The 14,328-nt window shown below is 58.6% G+C and overlaps 1 protein-coding gene across 1 annotated transcript; it reads left to right on the top strand.

Moving 5' to 3' along the window:
- The first annotated feature begins 281 nt into the window (after positions 1-281).
- Positions 282-3,471, top strand: LOC115640601 (interferon-inducible GTPase 5-like). The gene is made up of 2 exons (XM_030543484.1): positions 282-387; positions 1,158-3,471. Exons 1-2 carry the CDS (start codon positions 383-385, stop codon positions 2,392-2,394), a joined length of 1,242 nt encoding a protein of 413 aa, XP_030399344.1. The 5' UTR covers positions 282-382; the 3' UTR covers positions 2,395-3,471.
- The last annotated feature ends 10,857 nt before the right edge of the window (positions 3,472-14,328 follow it).

Below are 14,328 nucleotides of genomic sequence, written 5' to 3'. Positions count from 1 at the left end.
GGGGGGAGCCTGGGGCTAGCGGGGGGCTGCAGGTCGGGAGTGAGGGGCACCGGCAGGGCTGCGGGGGAGCAGGGCCGGCTCCAGGCCCCAGCGCGCCAGGCGTGTGCTTGGGGCGGCAGGCCGCGGGGGGCTCTGCCGGTTGCCGGGAGGCCGCCGTGCTTGGGGCAGAGAAGTGGCTAGAGCCGCCGGCCCTGCGGGGGAGGAGCCCTGGTGCGGTGCCAGCCGGGCTGCTGGCCCGGTGCTGATGTGCAGGCGGCTGCTCTTAATCCGGCCCTGGGCTCCTCCCCCGGCCGCCGGCCTGGGCCTTTCGCTTTCTGTTTCCCCCTCCCCGTTCCCGGGGTTGGAGCGAAACCGCCAACAGCTCCCTGGAGCCTCCGGAGAAATGCTGTGAGTGGGGAGCCCGGACTCCTGGGTTCCCTCCCCGGCTCCGGGAGGGGAGCGGGGTCTAGTGGTTAGAGCAGGAGGGCCTGGGAGTCAGGACTCCTGGGTTCTCTCCCCGGCTCTGGGAGGGGAGTGGGGTCTCGTGGTTAGAGCAGGGGGGGCTGGGAGCCTGGACTCCTGGGTTCTCTCCCCGGCTCTGTGAGGGGAGCGGGGTCTAGTGGTTAGAGCAGGGGGAGCTGGGAGCCCGGACTCCTGGGTTCTCTCCCTGGCTCCGGGAGGGGAGTGGGGTCTAGTGGTTAGAGCGGGGGGGCTGGGAGCCCGGACTCCTGGGTTCTCTCCCTGGCTCTGGGAGGGGAGTGGGGTCTAGTGGTTAGAGCGGGGGGGCTGGGAGCCCGGACTCCTGGGTTCTCTCCCCGGCTCCGGGAGGGGAGTGGGGTCTCGTGGTTAGAGCAGGGGGGGCTGGGAGCCTGGACTCCTGGGTTCTCTCCCCGGCTCTGCGAGGGGAGCGGGGTCTAGTGGTTAGAGCAGGGGGAGCTGGGAGCCCGGACTCCTGGGTTCTCTCCCTGGCTCCGGGAGGGGAGTGGGGTCTAGTGGTTAGAGCGGGGGGGCTGGGAGCCCGGACTCCTGGGTTCTCTCCCTGGCTCTGGGAGGGGAGTGGGGTCTAGTGGTTAGAGCGGGGGGGCTGTGAGCCTGGACTCCTGGGTTCTCTCCCTGGCTCTGGGAGGGGAGTGGAGTCTAGTGGGAGAAACCTCAATCCTCGCCCTTTTCCAAGCCAGCTCCTCCGCCATGCAGAGCCTGGAGCTGCGGGAGCAGGACCTGACCGAGATGGGCTCCCTGATCCAATCCCGTGTGGTGCTGGAGGTTTCCAGCCAGGTCCAAACCCTGCTGGATTCGCTGGACTCTGCCACTCTGGACATCGCTGTGACAGGCGAATCCGGCGCCGGCAAATCCACCTTGGTCAACGCCCTCCGTGGCCTGAGCGACTCAGACCCCCGTGCCGCCCCCACCGGCGTTGTGGAGACCACCGCCGAGCCCACGCCCTACCCCCACCCCAGCCTCCCCAGTGTCCGGCTCTGGGATCTCCCTGGCACCGGCACCCCCACCTTCCGGGCTGAGCGGTACCTGGAGCAGGTGGGGTTGATGCGCTTCGATTTCTTCCTCCTGGTGGCTTCGGAGCGGTTCCGGGAGAGCCACGCCCAGCTGGCCCAGGCCCTGGCCGCCGCGGGCAGGCCCTTCTACTTCATCCGCACCAAGGTGGATCAGGACCTGCGGGCGTCCCGCCGGCGCCGACCGGGCCGCTTCCAGGAGGGCCAGGTGCTGGGCGAGATCCGCGCGGACTGCGCCCGCCAGCTGGAGAAGGGAGGCGTGGCAGCCCCACGGGTTTTCCTGCTCTCTGCCTTCCAGCTGCATCGCTTCGACTTCCCGCGGCTGCAGGCCACGCTGGCGGAGGAGCTAGCCGGGCACAAGCGCCACGCGCTGCTCCTGGCCCTGCCGGCTTTGACGGCTGAGGCCGTGGGGCGCCGGAAGGAGACGCTGCGGCGACACATCTGGAAAAAGGCCCTGCTGGCATCCCTGGTCTCGGCGCTGCCGGGGCTCCCGCTGCAGCTCAATGTGCCCATGCTGGTGGAGACGCTGGGCTCCTACCGCCGCAGCTTCGGCCTGGATGAGAAGTCCCTGGGGGTGCTGGCCCGGGCGGGTGCCAGGTCCCCGCAGTGGCTGTGGGCACAGGTGCGCTCGGAGCTGGCCCGGGAGCTCTCCCCGGCGGCCGTGAGGGACGTGCTGAGCCAGGCCGCGCTCTGTGGGCAGGCGGCCGCCCGCCTGGCCCGTGCCCGCCTGCCGCTGCTGGAGAACCTGGTGGCCGGCGGCATCTCCTTTGTGGCCGCCTACTTCCTGCTGCACAGCGCCCTGGAGGACTTCGCCAGGGACGCCCAGCGGGTGCTGGAGGCCGCATACAGGATGGAGGAGGAGGGGGGGCCTTGTGATCCCCCTGATCCCGGGTTCCTCTATGACTGAGGGAGGGGCCCTGCTAGGTGAGGGGGGCTGCTGGCAGCTTTGTGCCTCCACCCCCAGCCCTCTCCTACTTCTATCCCTCTCCCCCTTTCTAATTCCACCTCTGTCCCTTCACCGGGCCCCTTGGGGCTCCCTTAACAGAGCAATAACCCCCCTCCATCCCCACACCAGCTCCGTGGGGGGGCCAGGGCTGGGAGGACTCCCGGTGGGATCAGATAATACCAGGACCCCACAGCTCCCTGGAGAGCGAGGTGCATTGTGGGTGGCCTGGGAGGGACGTGCGACCATGGTTGGACCTCAGCAGAGCGTTGAGGGAGGAGGTGCCCAGGAGGGGAGCGGGGTGGCCTGCGGGGCAGGATGATGGCTGGCGCAGTGGTGGTCTCCTGCGCTGATGGGATGGGCACCATGTGCTCCCCATGGTGAGGTGGGGGCTGTGTCTCCTTCCAGCTGTGGTGTGGGATTGTGAAAACCAAGGCCTGGTCTATACATCAAATGTAGGTCATCGGAGCCACGTTGCTGGGGGGCGGGAATGACCCTCTGTGGCTAGGCTGACATAACCCTGGTGTAGACACCGCTAGGCTGATGGAAGGAACCTTTCGTTAACACAGCTACCGTCACTTGGGAGGTTACGTTCCTATGGCGATGGCCAACCTCTTCCATCGCTGTTGGGTGCGTCTACGCTACAGGGTTAGGCCAGTATCGCCATGGTGACCTAGCTACACCACTAACACCCCGTAGGGTAACCACGGCCCAGGGGATTGCAGGAGGCAGAGGTTGGGGGCGACTTTCCCAGCGAAGCAGCCTTCTGTCGGAAAATGACCTCTTGTTGGAATCGGAACGGTGTGTGGGAAATTGCCACAAAAATGTGCATTGGGGAAAAATATTTAAGGAAAAAAATCCCATTTTGCTACGAGCGTTTGGATGTCTGGGTTCAAAATTTGTTTTCTGGTTGGTCGTTTTCAATTTTTAACAATTTGTAGATGGTCAAAATTGGAAGGAAACGGTTTGGTTTTATCAGTTTTATTTTCTTGGATTTTTTTGTTTTGTTGGTTGGTTTTGATTTCAAAAAAGTCAGTGTTGGAAAGAAACATTTTGATTTTATTGAATTTTATTTCACTGGATTTGTTTAAATTTTAAAAAAGTCAATAGTGGAAGGAAACATTTCAATTATGTTGAATTTTTTTAAAATCAATATCAGAAGGAAACGTATTGGATTTTATTGCATATTTTATTATATTGACTTTTAAAGTTTGTAAAAGTTAAAACCAGAAGGAAACATTTTGCATTTATTTTATTGGATTTTATCAGATTTTATTTTATTCAAATTGATTATATTGGAGTTTATTTGATCAGATCTTTTAAAAAATGTTATTGAACAAGAATGTTCCAATCAGTCGCAAACCACAATAGTTTTTCCCAATGATTTTGTTTCATGGGGAAATTGTAGAATTTATTTTTGATTTTCATCCTGATTCAGAACAAAACCAATTTTCAGAATATCCACATTTCCCATGGAGCAGAAATTCTGACTTTGGAGCAGTTCTGACGAGGAGCCAATCGTGGCCACGGGAATTGGCTTGAGAGATGCTGGAGGGAGAGGATTCACAAAGGCTGTGTCGCTCTCACGGGGCTGAGAATCAGGCTCCTCTTTCAGTATCCAGGGTGTGGCTTGAATTGCCACCTCAAATCCAGATGTCAGAGCCCAAGTTCAGAGCCATAATACAGGTAACCTCTGGATCTCTCACTTGTTACATTAACTGGACAGTGCTAACAAAATAGCTCATTTTTGTAAAGCAAAGGATGTTTATTAAATAAAACCTCTATTTTTATCAGATGTTTATTGAAGCATCTGTTTTTCTCAGACGCTGGCCACTGTGCCACCGAGCATCCAGAATGGCTGGAGCACAAAATGGTCTGAAAAATATCAAAACTGGCTGATTTTCCAACAGGTAAGGCAGAAAATTCAAAACGAATCCAAGGGAATACATTTCAGCACGCAATTGGCCTGTGGAACTCGCTGCCACGTGATTGAAAAGTTCTGGAGCAGCCTCCCCCTAGGACAGGTGTGTGACAAACAACCTAGTTGGTTTAAAGATAGAGCTTGATACATTTATGAGTGGGGTTGTGTGACGGTGTGGCCTGCGGTGATGAGGGGCTGGGACTGGTGACCCAGGGGTCCCTTCCAGTGCTATGTCTTGTGTAACTAATCTCATGCTTCAGGGCATCTGCCTTTTGGGGTCAGGAAGGAAATCCTCCCCCCCAATGTATTCCAGGCTTTTTTTTTTCCCCTCCTTCCTCTGCAGCATCAGAGATCAGCCACAGTGGGAGACGGTACACAGGATGGAGTGGCCTGGTGCTCTGAGCTGAACTGATCCAGCGAATCCTGCTCACATGCTCAGGGGCTAGCGGATCTCCAGACCTGGGCTTGGGAGGGAGTTCCCCCCGGGTCAGTTTGGCTGAGACCCTGGGCAGGGGGAGTTCCCCATCTGCAGTGGGGGCTGTGGGCCCATCAGCCTCACACATTGGTGACACCTTGGTCCCTCCTGTTCTCTGCCTATGGCACACAAGAGGTTAATCTCCGGCTGAAGTGCTGGAGTCTAATCCAGGTTGCCGGGCCCAGGAGCGGGGTAGCTGGCTCTTGGTGACCTGTGATCTACGGGAGATCAGACTAGCTGACTGAAGGTGACTCGGAAGCTCTGACCTCCATCGGGTAACAAGGACACCGGAGTGAGACGAGCTCACGCTGCACCGTTCTGGGCTGGGCTCAGGGAGCTCTCGGGGTCCCTCCCAGCCCTGTGTTTCGATGGATCGAGTCGCCTCCTCTCTGGGTAATAGAAATCACAGAAACGTGGGGCCGGAAGGTGACCTCGAGAGGTCCCCGCATCCAGCCCCCCGCACTGAGGCAGGCCCGAAACCAGCCTTGGTTGGGGTTTGTCCAACCTGGTCTTCAAAGCCTCCAGCGATGGGACCCCACAGCCAGGCTTGGGAACCGAGTCCTGCCCTGGGAGGCGGAGAGTTTTCCCTAATCTCCAACCTCCGTCTCCCTTGCTGCGGGCTAAGCCCATTGCGTCTTGTCCTGTCTTCAGTGCACATGGAGAATAATTGATCCCAAGCCTCTTTAGACCGGCCCTTACCATATTTGCAGCCTGTTCTCAGGTCCCCCTTGGCCTTCTTCTCTCCAGACCAACCATGCCCAGTTTTTTAACCTTTCCTCACAGGTCGGGTTTTCTAAACCTTTGATCATTTCTGTTGCTCTCCCCGGGACTCTCTCCAGTTTGTCCCCTCTCTCCTAAAGCGCAGTGCCCAGAACTGGACCCACTTCTCCAGCTGGGGCCTTGCCAGGGCCGGACAATGACCTCCTGTGTCTGACCTATGACATGCCCGTTACTACACCCCAGAATGAGATCAGCCTTTTTCGCAGCTGCATCGCCCGGTTCAAAGTGTGATCTGCTCTAATCGATCGAGCTCCTTAAGCCTCTCCCAGGCAGGATCTCCAGACCTTGGATCATTCTGGTTGCTTTTCTCTGAACCCTTTTCAATAGCTCAGGGCTTGCCGGGGTCACAGGGGTCTGGTCTCAATGACCCAGGAGGTCCAGTCTTACGTTCTATGATCAGTGTCAGCCAGAAGTTCTGGGCTCGGTGAAGGAAGAACGAGATGGGATTTTCCGACCTGAGCTGGATGGTCCCATGTGGAAAGCGAACGGTCTCCCCTGACTTCTGCTCTGTCCCAGAGGGAGGGTGATACATCGGAGAAGGTTCAGCGAAGAGCCACGAGAATGACTCACGGGGGGTGGGTATCATAGGCCAGGGGAGGCTAAGCTTCCCCTTACCCATGCTGTGGCCCCGCCCACGCTCCCCTGAAGGTGGTGGGGGCTCAGCTCTGGCCGGCGACTTGGAGCTCGGTGCTCAGCTGGCTGGTGGCTCGGGCCGGTCGGAGGCCAGGGGCGGGTTGGGCCGGCCCTGGAGTTGGGCTGGTGCTCGGGGCTGGCTGGCAGCCGGGGACTCAGGGCTGCTGGGCTGGTGCTTAGGCCAGTCAGTGGCCGCCCAGGGCTTGGGGTGGTTTGACGGGGGCTCCTCTGGCCCCAGTGGGTGGGTGGGTGGGGGTGGGGCTCTGGCAGGCGGGGGAGGGCAGAAGGGGCAGGGCCAGGGGGCCGGCCTCCCCAAAAGGAGGGCCCATGTGCCACCCACGCCTAGATCTGCTCTGGGAATGACTGTGGGGCAGGTCTCTGGCCTGTGCTATTAGCCGACATGAGCTCCGTGGCCAGTCGAGTTACCACCCGGAGCCCAGCTCTCCCAAGCCGGGGGGCGCCCCTCTGGAAAGGAGCGAGCCAGCCATCAGTCTAGGGCTGCCAACACGCGCTCGAAGAGGGACCCTGGCGGCTCCTGTCAGCACTGCTGACCAAGCTGTTAGAAGTCCAGCCGGCAGCACTGTGGGGCTCCCAGGCTCCCGAGATGGCTCCACGCAGCTCCTGGAAGTGGCTGGCATGTCCCTGCGGCCCTTAGGTGCAGCGGCATCCACAGGGGCTCCACGCGCTGCCCCCATCCCGAGCGCCGGCTCTGCAGCTCCCATTGGCTGGGAACTGTGGCCAATGGGAGCTGCTGGGGAGGCGCTTCCGGGCGAGGGCAGCGTGTGGAGCTGCCTGTCTGTGCCTCTGCCTAGGAGCCAGAGGACAAATTGCTGCTTCTGGGAGCCGCCTGAGGTAAGTGCCAACTGGAGCCTGCATCCCGAGCCCCCTCCCGCACCCAATCCCCTGCCCCAGCCCGGAGCCCCTCCCACCCTCCAAACCCCTCGGCTCTAGCCTGGAGCCCCCCCTGCACCTCAATCCCTCATCGCCAGCCCCACGCCAGAGCTCACACCCCCAGTCAGAGCCCTCACTCCCTCCCGCACCCCAACCCCCTGCCCCAGCCCAGAGACCCCTCCCACCCTGTTGGCTCCAGCCTGCAGCCCCCTCCTGTGCCCCAATCCCTCAGCCCCACACCAGAGCCCTCACTCCCTCCCGCACCCCGACCGCCTGCCCAAGCCCTGAGCCCCCTTCCACACCCTGAACCCCTCAGCCCCAGCTTGGAGCCTCCTCCTTCACCCCAAACCCTCAGCCCCAGCTTGGAGCCTCCTCCTTCACCCCAAACCCCTCATCCCCAGCCGGAGCCCTCAGCCCCGTGAAAATGAGCTAGTGAGCGAGGGGGGAATGGAGTGAGCCGGGGGCGGGGCCCGGGTGTTCGGTCTCTGGTATTAGAAAGTTGGCAAGGCTAATGAAATCGGTCGGGGTTACGGTGTTGGAGACCCAGCGGAGGGCGCTCTCTGCACTCCCGGCTGTGGTGCAGGCCCGTGCACCAGCCTGTCACCAGAGGGCCCCATGGCACCACTGAGCAGCTAGGGACGGGTCACAGATCCCCAGGCGTGTTTCACGAATCGTTGTGAGGCTTAAATTCCTCCCTGGGTAACTGTATTTCAACCCCCTCCCTGCATTTCCACTGGCTCCTTGCTGAGCTTTGGCTGCCTGGCTTGGAAGCAGGGGACGCCCGGTGACCACCATGTCCCGGCATGATGGTGCGTCGGCCGGAGAGCTGTCCTCAGTCACCTCCCCGGCCGTGCCGGGGGTTAAACGGCTTCTCCCAAGCTAGCGAGGCTGTGCTGGATTTACAGGCCTGAATGTGCAGGTCCTCTAGGCCGGGCCAGTGTCACCTGCATGAGGGCGGTGCAGGACTCCTGGTTCTCTGCCACAGGATGGCTGGTTCAAGCTCAGGCAGGTCACATCCCCTTTCTGGGCCTCAGTCTCCCTATTTGGAATATGGGGTGTGTAAGGTGCCCTGAGTCAAAACATGACATAAGAGCTGGATGATATAACATAGACCCCCACTTTGAGATACACAGACCCCCACTCCGAGGCCTCTGAATCCGGCAAAAGTGACATACCCGTCAGTCCTTAAAGCAACTGAGGATCAGACTCATAGATCCGCAGGCCAGAAGGGACCACTCTGGCCATCCAGTCTGAGCTGCTGTGTAACCCAGGCCAGAGAAATTCAGCCAGGAACTCTTTCCTCGAGCCTCTGGGACTCGGGACTGAACAAATCTGCTACAGGCTGGGCCTGGTCTTTAGCTGAGGCTGTTTTTCTTTACACCGATCAAGGGAGTTCTGGGTCCTCTTCAACTTCCACGGGCACTGCATTTCCCCACTTCCCTCCCCAAACTGGGAACAGCACCCAGGAGTCCTGGCTCCCAGTGCCCCCCCGACCCCATTCCCTTCTGAGGACTGGGCAGAGAACCCAGGAGTCCTGGCTCCCAGTGCCCCCCCCAACCCCATTCCCTTCTGAGGACTGGGCAGAGAACCCAGGAGTCCTGGCTCCCAGTCCCCCTGCGCTAACTACTGGATCCCACTCCCCTTCCACAGCCAGGAATAGAACCCAGGAGTCCAGGCCCCTAGTGGCAGAAATGCCCCAGTTTTCCTGAAAAACAGAGCTGGCCATGCCCACACCCTGTGACCACCTGTGGAAAAGGAAAGGAAAGGAAACGAAACCAGGGGACTGAACTTTGGACTCATGGAAACTGCGCAAATATTGATCCTTCACCAGAATGGGAACCTCCCTGGAGACAATGGAATGTAAAACAATAGGAACCAGCCACGAGAAGCCATAAAAGTTAAATAGTAAAAGCTGAAGCCACTGTACCAGGCCAAGGGCCTCCCGCGCCCAGGAAAGACGCCCCACAAGGCCGGGGGATCTGTGCTGCCTTCCTCTGTCTTGGCAGTTGCAGCAGTGGGACCTTTGGTTTCCCCGGGAGGACGCCTTGGAGGTCTCGGAGATGTAGCTTCTCACCGAGCAAAGAGAGTCAGTGGAGCCAGATCAGCCATTGATCTGTTGGTGTGAACAGACTTTCTGGTACAATAAAGCACAGTCTCTATTTTTACTGTTTGACTGGAAATCTTCTCGGCCACAGAATTCGTCTCTGCTTTGCATGATGGGCATGAGGGCCCGTGGTCCGGTGACAAAGTCTTTGACCAGTGGACACCAACTTTTTAGCCTACAGAATGCAGCATCATTGGGCTGGAAGGGACCCAGAGAGATCGTCACCTCCAGCCCCAGCTCTGAGGCAGAACCGAGCCAACCAAGACCAGCCCTGATGGGGATTTGTCCAACCTGGTCTTATAACCCTCCAATGATGGGGAGCCCACAACCCCCCTTGGAAGCGTGCTCCAGAGCTGAACTCCCCTGAGAGTTATCCCTAAAATCGAACCCAAATCTCCCTTGCAGAAAACAAAATGATTTCTTTCTGTCTCCCCCTCGTGGGACATGGAGAACAATGGATCCCTGTCCTCATTAGATCATCAGATGTGTTTGGGGCTGTTATATCAGGTCGCTCCTCAGTTGTCTTCTCTCCACACTAACCAGGCCCAGTTTTTTAAACCTTTCCTCACAGGTCGGGTTTTCTAAACCTTTCATCCCTTTTGTTTCTCTTCTCAGGACTCATCCCAATTTGCCCACCTCTCTCCCAAAGAGCGGGGCCCAAGCTGGACATGGGACTTCAGCTGGGCCCTCCCAGGGTGGGACAATTCCCTCCCGTGTCTAACATCCAACATGCTGGGTAATCCGCCCCAGAAGGACAATGGCCTTGTTTGCAGCCACGTCATGCTGCTGGTACCGGTACCGTTCGGGATCTGCCGTCCTCCCTAGACGGCAGTGCTGCGGCCTGGCCAGTTATGGCCTGAGATGGCTTGTCCCTGGCCCTGCTTGGAATAATCAGACTTTCACATCAATTTCTAAGGGTGAATTCATGTCAGGAGAGGGGGTTCCTGCATGGTGCATGAGCAGCCAGAGGCCATGGTGACAGGTATTTCAGAGAGGATCAAATTCTCTGTTACCCCCCATCCCATCGCCAGCCTCCTGGCATGGCCGGCGTGACAGGGGAAGGGAGTGGGAGCAGGTGGGGAAACCGAGTCCCCTTCTCACACCAACAGCCCAACCTTGCCATGAGCGGAGTTCCCATTAGCCCTCCCTGCAGGGCACACCGAGAGTGAACGCCGCGCCCTCCCCGATGCATCTTCCTGCTGACAGAATGAGTGCCTGCTGGGTGCGTGACCCCTCGTAAACGCAGGAGCCAGAAATCATTAACCGGCCCGCAGAGCCGATGGTGCCAAAGGCATGCTGTGAGCTGTGGGTGGAGCCCGGCCTCCCGAGAGCTGCTGGAAAACATGACAGGCCCTGCTTGGGAAGGGCTAGGACATGATTTCCTACGTGCGCTTCGTTCCAGTCATCCGTCCATCTGTCCCCCTAGACCTCCCATCTGTCTGTCTATCCATTCATCTCTGTAACATCCATTTATCCCTCCCTCCCCACACCCCCATCCCCTGACACCATCCTCCATCCATGCCCTGACACTCCAATCCATCCATCCCGATACCACCATCCATCCATCCCCAACACCCACAATCATCCAACCATCCACCCACCCATTCCCTGACACCCCATCCATCCAAGAGACAAGCGACACGGGGTATAATATCTTTTACTGGACCAGCTTCTGTTGGTGGAAGGGCCAAGCTCCCGAGTGTTACAGAGCTCTTCCTCATGTCTGTGTGAGCTCAAAAGCTTGTCCTGCCCATCAGCACTAAGCTATTTCCTCCTCCTTTCCTCTCATATCCTGGGACCAGCATCGCTACAGCAGGGCAAAAACCATTGGAAGACTGACTATCCATCCATCCATCCCCATACACCCCCCTCTATCCATCCATCCACCCCCATGGTATCTGAATGACCCTTCCCATGCATGTGATCTCTGTTCAGCCGTTCTGTGTGCTGGGCCTGGCGTAGGGGAGCCTCCACCCCCCTGCCCCGCCCAGGGTCAGCAGGACAGAGGTGAACAGGCCCAGCTGTGGGGCTCCTCCCGGAGCCAGGCGGTGCCGAGATGCCAGGGCGTCTCACGCATAGGGCCATGCAAATCCGGAGCAGCATGCAAAGGAGCGGGCGTCGGAGTGACACCGCAGGGTGCCACCCAGGGGCTCATTTCCCTGGTTAGAAGGAACAAGAGACTCAAAGAAACAAATCACAGGTTCTAACCAGCCATCATGTCCATTGCCTTCCGCCCCCAACCCTGTCTGCCCCACTGCATTCTGGGACGGCTCTTGGAGGCCCCCCCCACTGCCCCGTTGCATTCTGGGAAGGCTCCTGGGCACCTAACCCCCTACCTATCTGCCCCATTGCATTCTGGGAAGGCTGTCAGGGCACCAGCCCACAACCCTGTCTGCCCCATTGCATTCTGGGAAGAGTCCTGGCATGCTAACCTGTCTACCCATCTTCCCCATTGCATTCTGGGAAGGGCACCAGCCCCCTACCTGTCTGCCTCGTTGAATTCTGGGAAGGCTCCCGGGGTGCTAGCCCCCATAATCCTATCTGCCCCACTGCATTCTGGGAAGGTTCCCAGGGCACTAACCCCTACCCTTTCTGTCCCATTGCATTCTGGGAAGGCTCCCTGGAATTCTCGGGTCTAACAGGCTCGGTGGTGGGGCAGCCGGGGGGTTACAGGAGCTCGGCCCAGGAGAGAAGCTAATGGCCCCTCTGGCCCGAAGGGCTCGGAAACAAGGCCACAGCCCAGGGCCCCAAGTTGTAGCCACTGAGGTTTGTGGCTGGGACCCAGCCCCAGAGGGCTGCTCTGGGGCCAGGCAGATCACAACAATGGTTCCTTTGTCCCTCGGGTCACGCCTGGGCTGGAAGTCACTGGGCCCTGGACACCCCTGGCCACACGCTCAGCTGCCGGCGGCTGCATCACTTTGCGCAGCTGCTGCATCCGCAAATAGATGTTTTTCCCTTTCAGTCACCCCGGGTTGCTATTCTGAACGTCTCCTTTCTATTTATAGCCCTGTTTATAGCCCCACCGCACTGCCTGGGACCCACCCACTGCCAGTTTCCTGAGGCCTTGATCTGCAAAACACAAATGAAATGCTTCAAAACCAATAAGGAAACTCACTCATTCAGGAGATTGCAGTGAGAATCAGGGGCTGTTATGATGTTAGCAGGGTGCTGCCCAGAGCTGGGGAAAGAACCCAGGAGCTGTGGCTCCTAGCTGCCCTGTGCCAACCCACTAGACCCCACTCCCCTCCCAGAGCCAGGGAGAGAACCCAGGAGTCCTGGCTGCCAGCCCCCTGCTCTAACCACCAGCCTCCACTCCCCTCCCAGAGCCAGGGAGAGAACCCAGGAGTCCTGGCTGCCAGCCCCCTGCTCTAACCCACTAAACCCTCCATCCCTTCCTAGATCTGGGAACAGGACCCAGGGGTCCAGACTCCCAGCCCAATGGAAAGGCACCAAGAAGCTTATCTCAGTTAAGTGTCTCTGCTTTCGTTTTTGTTCCTTTGTGATGTCTTAACTCCTTTTACTGCTCAGGAGAGACGGCACCACAGAACCACACAAATAGAGACAACCTAGGTTTTGCAGGGCCACCCAAACGCTGTCTCTGCAGCACTGCTGAGTGGCAACCAGCTCGGGGGACGAGCGGCGAGTCCTGCCACACCACCAGGGCGAAACTTCAGCCCAAGTGCAGCGAACGAGCCCTGAAAAGCAACGGTGGTCAAGCCAGCCAGGAACTTTTCGACGCTGTTTGATCTACAGGGAAAAAGTGTAGGTTTGTTGGTGTTGTAGGAAGACAGCCTGAGACATAAGACCTTGTATCCGAGGCCTGGGCTAAAGTAGTCAAAACTTTACTACTATAAACCAACGACAAACTGAGCAAGAGGCGGGACCTGCTCACAGAATCGGGCAAGAACAGGGCTGCAGAAATACACATTGCTAAGGGGCGCTAGGCACAGAGCGCTCATGCAAACACACCCCGATATCAGGTACCAGAACATCCCGATATCAAGGATGGTACAAAACCGTCCCCCCTGGATAACAGGAATGCAGTGACCCCTCCTGAAAGCTCAGGTCAGGCTGACAGTACATAATAGATGTTTTAATCAAGCCAACACGTACAAGGTGATCGGTAAGAACTAGCCACGCCAGAGGGGCAGCACGTAATTGGTTTGTATCAGGGTACAAGCATGTATCTCAGGGGGTGTCTTTGTCTAGCCCAGGGAGGAACGGAAAGTCCCGCCGTTCACTGGGCTGGTCCATTGTTATGGTATAAGGGAGCGGACTCACCCCTGCAGTGCCTCCTGCTGGTCATCCATGGGAATTAGCTCTTCCAGCATCCTGGAGCGCCCCCTGAAGGCTGGTGATCCACCTTCTCGCTGACCCCCCTGTGTCCCTCCCAGGACCCCAGTGCCCCTTTCTCTGGGCTGCTGCCCCCCAGCAGTAGCCCCACACTCTGGGTCTCCCCACCCAGGGGAACCCCCACCCCACTAACCCCACCTTACCTCAGTGTAAGGCTACTGCCAGTCCCCACCTGGCCCCACTCCCTGGGGCAGACTGCAGTGTCCACCACTCATCACCAGCAAGGGGGGGCTGGACCTCCTGCCTCTCTCTCTAGCTGGGCTGCCCTCTGCAACCCCCAGTACCCATTGGCCTTGTGCTAGGCCACAGCCCGGGGCTTTCCTAGGCCAGAGATCCCCAGCTCCTTCCCCCAGCTCTGCTCCATTCCCAGGACCCTGCTCAGCTCCCTGCAGCCAGGCCCTTCTCCCTCTATCAGCAGAGAGAGAGTCCTGAGCTTCTGCCTGCCCTGGTCTTCTTATAACACCCGGTTGGTCTGTTTGGGGCATGGCCCCAGCTGCAGCCACTTCCCCCAATCAGCCAGGGCCTTGCTCCCTCCCCCAGCCCCAGCCCTCTGCAGGGCATTTCTAACCCCTTCAGGGCTGGAGCGGGTGCTCACCCTGCTACATTTGGGCATACCTGTATTAGTGATCCGGTAGAGTCTGCAGGATACTAGTACTGTGCTTTGTGGATAATAAGCCTGGCCAGGTGCCTTCATCCCTTAACGGATCTTATGGTCGTTGGGCACTTCGCTCAAGGTCTGCT

The sequence above is a fragment of the Gopherus evgoodei genome, unplaced genomic scaffold (assembly GCF_007399415.2).
Source record: "Gopherus evgoodei ecotype Sinaloan lineage unplaced genomic scaffold, rGopEvg1_v1.p scaffold_31_arrow_ctg1, whole genome shotgun sequence".
NCBI classification, from domain to species: Eukaryota; Metazoa; Chordata; order Testudines; family Testudinidae; genus Gopherus; species Gopherus evgoodei.
Note: the sequence above shows the minus strand (reverse complement) of the source record. Positions and strands in the feature narration are given on the sequence as shown.